Below are 8,229 nucleotides of genomic sequence, written 5' to 3' on the forward strand. Positions count from 1 at the left end.
AAGTCCTAGTCAGGTATAACAATATATCAGACTTGCTAAATAGATAAACAATCAGATAAATTGAGTAGATCACTATCATTTCATATAGTTAAACCACTTTACTCTGATCAGCAATAATCATAACACACAGAGAATGGATTGTTCTAAAGTAGATATTTCATCGTGAATGAATAGATAAAAAAATCTATAACTTCTATAATCGTGAGATATGATTTTAATAGAGGTACCCGTCAAGCCTTATGCTCCTCTTAGACAGTGCGAATTTGAGTAAATATTGCGCCCGGGAAGCATATATTAAATTGGCACAATAGATTAAAGCGATTTCTCTAAATATTTAAATTTTTATATCAATAAGTAAATATACTATTCTTAACTTTTTATTAGTTTAGTATCGTTTCTATTTTTGGCTAGAACTATTTAACATGACAATAGCTGTTACTTCAGAATGTTCCATCGTGGATACTGTTATTCTTAGCAGCCTTTCTTAAGTAACTTTATTCTTACCTTAAGAAGTCTGGAAACGTCGTTTAACCGGTTCTACATTAAAACTCACTTTTATGACAATTTCCGTATTATATCGTATTCCTTAATCTAGTAAAACAAGTACCATGATACAGAGCACAATCTATTGTAACTTGTAACGAATTTATACATTCGGTATACTACTAAAGTTAAAATATACAGAAATCTTGTACATACGCTGAAATACTCGGGATTACGAATCACAAGTTGGCTAACTGAACCATAAACAGTCTGTGCAGTTACTTTTAACGATGTTTTTGTTCGCTTGACATTGTTTACGTCATCACTGGGTACCCTGGTCACAGATATTTTAGAAAAAAAAAAAAAAAAAAAATTCTTCAACCTGGTCTTCCGCTTGACATTGACTGTACACAGAATATACAGGTCTTATTTCTCCTCTTCTTCTGTCCTATCCTCCTTTTCGGTCGGCAGGACTCCTTTGCTTGTAATTAGGGTAGTCCTAGTTTTAAGGACGTGGCCCGTCCTTTCAGGTTGTGCTGTAGTATCACGAATGTTCCGTCTGCTGTTATTTTGATCGCATTGATCCGACTCGTTACATATCTAACTTAATTTGGCGTTTCCTCCTCGAAAGAATAAGTAGAAGTACCGACATTGACTTAATTAATTTCTTGAAAAAATCTTCACCGTAATAAATGATGGAAGGACGTTGAAGAAGAGAGGATCGAAACGAAAGTTCTTATATTTTTAGAGTTTGCCTGATAGTCCATCTCATCACTAATCACAATAATATCCCAATCCAATTTATGTTTTTCCTCGAAAAGAAATTAGTCAGGTAATAAAAGTCCACTTTAGATCGTTAGATCAAAGGGTTATGTCGAGACCTAGGTCGTCAGTCTTGTAGTCACCTTTACAAGGACCCAACTCACTCTTTCAAGAACGACATGGTTTTAGTCCAAACACGTAAATTAAAAGGGTTTTTTTTTTTTTTTAGTTAGTTAGTTCGTTAGTTAGTCAGTCAGTCAGTCCGCCAGTCAGTTAGTTAGTTAGGTAGGTATTTATACAAAGAAATGAACCTGGTTTTTATTATGGATGGTTCAGATCACTTTTATCTAATTATCTCTACTTGAGAGATGTTAATTATTATAACCATCCGTCCATGCAATTCAAATTAAAGTAACCCAATAAAAAAGTGTGTGAATAAAAGACTGTTATGGATGACCTAAGAGGTAAAAAGTCGACAACCAGGTCCTCGAAGATTTAGTTCACTGATGTTTTTAGGGCTTATGAAGAGCATGTTGTTCTTAAGAATGAAACTTCGGCTTTAACTTTACGACTTCATGGCTACAGGAGTTGGTTTTCGGTTTCTTAGGTCTCACGTATTTATCTAAAACACTCATTTTCGGAAAAATTACAGATCTTGTCACTTATAATGACTAATCGTTTTGACATTCAAACGTTTTGGGAAGTAATGAAGAGACACTAAAAGTGAAGAAGTTTTACCAGGTCCATAGGCCTCTGAAATTTACAATTACCGGTAGATAAGTTCAACCTTATACGGTGAGTCTGAGTGACTAAGAAATAGATGTTGATGTTTATATAAGACACATCTAAGGTACCTAAAGAAACGAGACTATTCCAGTTACAAGTTCTAAATAATCGTACGTTTTGTAACTATTAAAAAAACCCTTATTTAATTTACGTCTAAGAGAAATACATCTCAAAGTTGTCTTTTAAGTTAATTTTCGGAATACTATACCAATTATCATTCTGTTTTAGGGCTTTTCTAGGTTTATCACACAGAAAAGAATCATGAATGGTTATCAGCAGAAGTAATTAATGTGCTTATACAAAGCTATTACAAATTTAATGTCCACCTGGAATTGAGTTGACTGAATTTTTATCTTGAACCCAGCCCCCTTGATTACAAGTCCACCACTGACTTGTTTTACTGAGACCCTGTTCATTATTTGGAATAGGTTTGTATAACATTAAATAAATATTTGATATATAACTGCCAAGGTTTTTGGTGATGTTAAGCACCTTCTCACATTAACCTCACCCAGTCTGAGTGGGAAGAAAATCCAACAGTATTAGATTGCTCAGGTGGTTATGGTTATCCATTTGAATACCTGAACGTTGCTTAACATCAGTGTTGTAGGCGAAATGCTAGCATCGTTTGATGACCGCTGTCCTACCAGCTCGTCAATTAACGCGCCACGATCTTGTAAACGGATCTTTGAGTACATAAAATTCCTCCATGCGCATTCGCGGTTTTCTGTGTTTATTTTGGCGGTAATTTTTTAAAAAATTGATAAGATTTGAAAAAAAAAATCAGAAGAAAAGAAAAAGTGATAGAAGTTGCTGATTTCAGTCTAGAAACCTAGCTTTTGTCGAAGGAATTTCTTGAAAAATGAATTCTTCAAGAGCCTTTGCAGCCAAATTGGCCAAGAACGTAAGTAGAGTTATTGATTCTGAAGGATAGACACAAGGGTTAGATTCCTGTGACCTCTGTAGAGTGACATTGGGTTGCTTTTTTTAGAAGGATTTTCATTCACTCTTGCCATTATGTGCTTTTTACAGCCCAATGCTGTGTCAGATCCATTGAACTGTAGAACTTTCGGTATTTGTTCAGAAATCATGTCAATGGAAAATTGCCACAAAAAGGAACTGTCACAAATGAGTAGTGACCAGTGTTATTTTAGGATTTGGTTAACCCAAAGAGGAGCTTTCTTTTTCATTGTCATGGCTTCTGAATAATTAGGGAACTTTGGTACTTGTGCAGAAGTCACGTCTGTGGAATATTGCTACCAAAGGAACTGGCACAAATAAGCAGTGACCAGTGTTATTATAGGGTTAGGTTAAACGCAAGAAGGAGTTTTCACAATTAGAGTAGTGATTAGTGTTACGAGCTTGGAATCGTCTGAAAGGTAGAAACTCTACTATCACGTCACGTCACGTCACGTGAAGTCATGGGGAGTCAGAAAGATGTAGTTCAAAGATTTCCCATAAGGCTAGCCACTCATTATCAGGTAGATCCGACAGGTACACTTGATCAGGTATAAGTACCTGACACCTCATGAGCACACACACTATCAGGTAGACCTGATCAGATATACCTGTCGTCAGGTCTATCTGATAGTGAGTGGCTGGCCAAAGATAGTTGAAAACTGAGAACTGATCAGGTGTACCTGATAGAACCGCCACACACCACACACAGGTCTGTCAGGCGTTCAATTGGAACTGATCGAATTTTCACCAGGTATCAGTTCGCCTCATAGACATATTATTGCAACCATACACTATCAGGTACACCTGACATCAGTTGTACCTCTCAGCTCTACCTGATAGTGAATGGCTGGCCTAAGATTGTATTTCGTTCAAGACAGCCACACTACTATCACGTGACATGACGTGACGTGATGGTAGTGTGGATGTCCTGAACGAAATTACCTACAATCTTATGGGAAAACTCTGAACTACATCTTTTAACTTCACGTGACGTGACAATGGTGTGTTCTTACCTTGAGATTGTAGGTAATTTCGTTCAGGACAGCCACACTACTATCACATCACGTGACGTGATAGTAGTGTGCTTTTACCTAAGAGTTCCTGTGGATAGGCGACGTAAGGGATGATGGCTTTGACTTTGTCTTGAGCTGCTAGACGGGTAGTGGGGTCCATCCAGTCTACAGTGGAGAGATACTTGTATGTTTCGTCCAAGATGAGACGCACCATGGTCTCTACGTTAGCTTTGGCATCTTGGTTGAAGTATTTGCGGACGTAGAGGGCACCTGTGGGAGAAAAGGGACTGCTCAGTCTCTTTCTTGCAGTATAAACAGGGTAAATTCTATTCTATTCTGTGAAGTACGATTCAGCTGGATTTTCTTTTTAGGATTTAAGCTCCCATGGCGTAGTGGTCACTGCACTCGCCTTGCACGCGGGAGACCCGGGTTCGATTCCCGGCGGGGTCAAGAAATTTGTATCCTTTGATTTGTTTTCTATTTCTATTTTGTTGGGTTTTTTGTGGATTTCTGTTTTAGGGCTTTTCTAGGGTTATCACACAGAAAAGAATCATGAATGGTTATCAGCAGAAGTAATTAATGTGCTTATACAAAGCTATTGCAATTTTAATGTCCACCTGGAATTGAGTTGACTGAATTTTTATCTTGCTGCTAGGACATGAACCCAGCCCCCTTGATTACAAGTCCACCACTGACTTCTTTTATGGGACCCTGTTCATTATTTGGAATAGGTTTGTATAACTGCCATGGTTTTTGGTGATGTTAAGCACCTCCTCACAATAACCTCACCCAGCCTAAGAGGGAAGAAAATCCAACAGTATTAGATTGCTCAGGTGGTCTCTGAATAAAACATCCATTCGAATACCTGAACGTTGCTTAACATCAGTGTTGTAGGCGAAATGCTAGCATCGTTTGATGACCGCTGTCCTACTCAGTCAGCTCGTCAATTAACGCGCCGCGATCTTGTAAACGGATCTTTGAGTACATAAAATTCCTCCATGCGCATTCGCGGTTTTCTGTGTTTATTTTGGCGGTAATTTTTTAAAAAATTGATAAGATTTGAAAAAAAAAATCAGAAGAAAAGAAAAAGTGATAGAAGTTGCTGATTTCAGTCCAGAAACCTAGCTTTTGTCGAAGGAATTTCTTGAAAAATGAATTCTTCAAGAGCCTTTGCAGCTAAATTGGCCAAGAACGTAAGTAGAGTTGTTGATTCTGAAGGATAGACATAAGGAATAGATTTCTGTGACCTCTGTAGAGTGACATTGGGTTGCTTTTTACTTTCTATTACTATTTTAGAAGGATTTTCATTCACTCTTGCCATTATGTGCTTTTTACAGCCCAATGCTGTGTCAGATCCATTGAACTTTAGAACTTTTGGCATTTGTTCAGAAATCATGTCAATGGAAAATTGCTATAAAAAGGAACCGTCACAAATGAGTAGTGACCAGTGTTATTATAGGATTTGGTTAACCCAAAGAGGAGCTTTCTTTTTCATTGTCATGCCTTCTGAATAATTACCGAACTTTGGTACTTTTGCAGAAGTCATGTCTGTGGAATAGTGCTACCAAAGGAACTGGCACAAACAAGCAGTGACCAGTGTTATTATAGGGTTAGGGTAAATGCAAGAAGAAGTTTTCACAATTATTAGAGCAGTGATTAGTGTTATTATAGGGTTAGGTTAAATACACAAAGGAGCTTTTCTTTTCCATGGACATGACTTCTGCATAATTATCAGAACTTTTTTTAGAATGGCATTATTTCTCCTATCCTGCCTTCCTTCTCTCTACTTTGCTTTCAAGACTATAAAATCTCAACAGTTACAGTTCCTTCTATCAAACCTCTTGAAAAATAAAATTAATCCATTATTTTCAGGTGAAATCTAGCAATCTAGTTTCCCGATATAGCTCTGGATCCAGTGGTCAGAATGTCAGTGGAAATGTTCCTGGGTTAAGTGAAAAAGTTCTTGCTGTACCAAAATCAGGTTTGTGTTTTTAATTTTCAAAAAAAAAAAAAAAATCAATCAATCCATAAATATGTTTCTTTACTCGGACCAAAAATAATACCTACCAAGTCTAGTGAAAATAGAGATGAACTGTTTACAATTAATAATATTGGTAGACAGGTACATTAAGTTTAATTTCATTGGGTTATTTTTTCACACACTTATTTTCTGACAATACCTATTGGGTTCTCCATTTTTCAGCTGTTGGTCCAGGAGCTTCTAAATCAAGTGACTACAAAAATCCCGAATACTTCTCGTACAACAAGAATTCTTACTTTGAAGCCGAAATTGAAATGCTGAAGTACCGATGTCCTCAACCAAAAGCCAAAGAATCCAGAGTGCATAAATAGATTTTGTGAGTAAAGCCTTTTTAATGTCAAAAACAGTGAATATTACTGATTAGCAAAACTGCAAACTGATTAGCAAAAGTTTGCAAAACCCTTCATTACTTCTCTGTGATTTTCACTTCTTCAATATGGTCCAGGTATCCTGAGACTTTAAATGTTAATGGCCATGCATTCAAGTTGGAATATGCCACTCAGACTCACTGATTCTTTATCTACAAATATATTCTGTGTAGATTCCATGGATTTCTTTGCTCTGATAAGGTCAATGTTCAAGATTTTGTAGCATGCAAAACATTGATAAATCTTTTGGGAATAAAGTAAATGCAGATTCTCTTTATGTAGAGTTTCTACAGAAAGTTCAATTAAAAGCCTTATGATATGGTTAATAGTATTTTAATTTTGTTCTTGTTCAACCAACACTGGTGTGAATTTTTAAGATGTACATGTAATCACAATTACATAAGTTTCCAATAAATACCTGTTTCCATCTATTATCTATTGTGACAAAACCTTATCTATTCATTTTTACAACCATCAAAAGACAATAGATGGCACAGTTTATTTATTTTGGTAATACCTTTTAAGTACCTAGTTTGGTAGATTTTTTTTTTTTTTTTTTTTTTAAATTGGGGCTGATCAATTGACGTCGATGCACATGAATTCACATCGATCGATGGACTATCGACGGTCGCGTCGACTGTGGACACACCTTAACTTGCTCGTGTGGACGACACGTTACTCCAACAGCTAGATCCCCGAGAAGAATATAACGGGGACCTCGCTGTTGTCCACAAATGAGTGGAAGTTAACTACTCGTTGAGTTTAACGCCGGAGGCGTTCTCTACCACCTAACCCTCAGAGTTCCATTATTATTCGATCAACATCTCAAACCAATAAAAGTCCATGCCTCGGACAGCTTAATTACATCATCATCATCTGTTTCAATCCTAAGATTGGTTTATAGCTCTCCATTCTACTCTATCAGATGTCTTCCTCTTCATGTCTGCATATGCACCAAAGTTGTGACATAAAAACACAAAGAAATTACATTTTAGGATTTAAAACGATGACTTTGACTTTCGGAAACTGAACACCAGACCGTCTATGACTCATACACAGAAAGCCCACTCCGAGGCTTAGGTGTAGGGGCAAACAGCCCTGAAGGATGGACTAAGCTCCTACGAATGGTTGGAAATGTGCCATTATAGGTTTCCAATGGTTTAGTACAGCTTCAAACTGAGACTTCTCAGCTAGGACCACAATCAGAATTTGAACTTTGTTTAGATGTATCTCTTGGATTAAGCAAAGGATCGTCAACCCGTCGATCGCGAGCTACCGGTAGCGTGCGAGAGGTTTTCTTATAGCTCGCAGCTCGCGGACAGTCGCAACTCAAGTTGAGAGCAACTATTATGTACGGTGTAAATTTTCGATTACCAGACTAACAGGAAGCTCGCCATCTCGCCAAGTGTCTCCTAGTCATTTGATTAGATCGCGACTTCGCGACCATGAAAGGTTGGTGACCGCTGGATTAAGCATTAAGCAATCTGCTTGGTTGATTTCAAAATTTAGCCAATGAGATTGTCCAATAAAAAAATGTAAATGTAAATGCAGTTTCTTTGTGTTATTATGTCACAACTTTGGTGCTCACTGCAGCATTGTAGGATTTTCCCAATATCTCAATAATCCTAAAATCCAATGTTTACCTATCATGCTGGCACCGGTCGCTATGCGCATTTATATGTCATAGCTACTCATTTTCCTCACGAGGCTGAGTGGGCCCCGCAAAAACCAGTCACGGAACATTTGCATGATACAAATTTCTTGACCCCGCCGAGAATCGAACCCGGGTCTCCCGCGTGCAAGGCGAGCGCAGTGA

At 37.5% G+C, this 8,229-nt stretch overlaps 2 protein-coding genes across 3 annotated transcripts in view; one reads left to right on the forward strand and one right to left on the reverse strand.

The window, feature by feature from the left end:
* The first annotated feature begins 2,793 nt into the window (after positions 1-2,793).
* LOC113472191 lies at positions 2,794-6,862 on the forward strand. 2 transcript variants are annotated; one of them, XM_026831843.1, is made up of 3 exons: positions 2,794-2,935; positions 5,877-5,985; positions 6,208-6,862. In XM_026831843.1, the coding sequence occupies exons 1-3, from the start codon at positions 2,894-2,896 to the stop codon at positions 6,354-6,356; spliced, it is 300 nt and encodes a 99-aa protein (XP_026687644.1). In that variant the 5' UTR covers positions 2,794-2,893; the 3' UTR covers positions 6,357-6,862. The 2 variants fall into 2 exon arrangements, with proteins under 2 accessions (XP_026687644.1, XP_026687643.1); XM_026831842.1 differs by lacking the exon at positions 2,794-2,935 and adding an exon at positions 5,063-5,197.
* A 661-nt stretch (positions 6,863-7,523) lies between these two features.
* The window catches only part of LOC103520915 (probable phytanoyl-CoA dioxygenase), a 3,432-nt gene continuing 2,726 nt past the window's right edge, over positions 7,524-8,229 (reverse strand). The window contains exon 4 of the mRNA XM_008486014.3: positions 7,524-7,603. Within this exon, the coding sequence (XP_008484236.1) occupies positions 7,524-7,603 (80 nt within the window). The remainder of the gene's footprint in view (positions 7,604-8,229) is intronic.

Source organism: Diaphorina citri, unplaced genomic scaffold (genome assembly GCF_000475195.1).
Source record: "Diaphorina citri unplaced genomic scaffold, Diaci psyllid genome assembly version 1.1 scaffold4252, whole genome shotgun sequence".
Classification (NCBI taxonomy): Eukaryota; Metazoa; Arthropoda; class Insecta; order Hemiptera; family Psyllidae; genus Diaphorina; species Diaphorina citri.

Bases quoted from the DNA above. Each gene is read 5' to 3' on its own strand.
- LOC113472191 (XM_026831843.1), top strand. From the start codon at position 2,894: ATGAATTCTTCAAGAGCCTTTGCAGCCAAATTGGCCAAGAAC. The intron at 2,936-5,876 runs GTAAGTAGAGTT...CATTATTTTCAG, and splicing joins CAGCCAAATTGGCCAAGAAC to GTGAAATCTAGCAATCTAGT. The intron at 5,986-6,207 runs GTTTGTGTTTTT...TCCATTTTTCAG, and splicing joins TCTTGCTGTACCAAAATCAG to CTGTTGGTCCAGGAGCTTCT.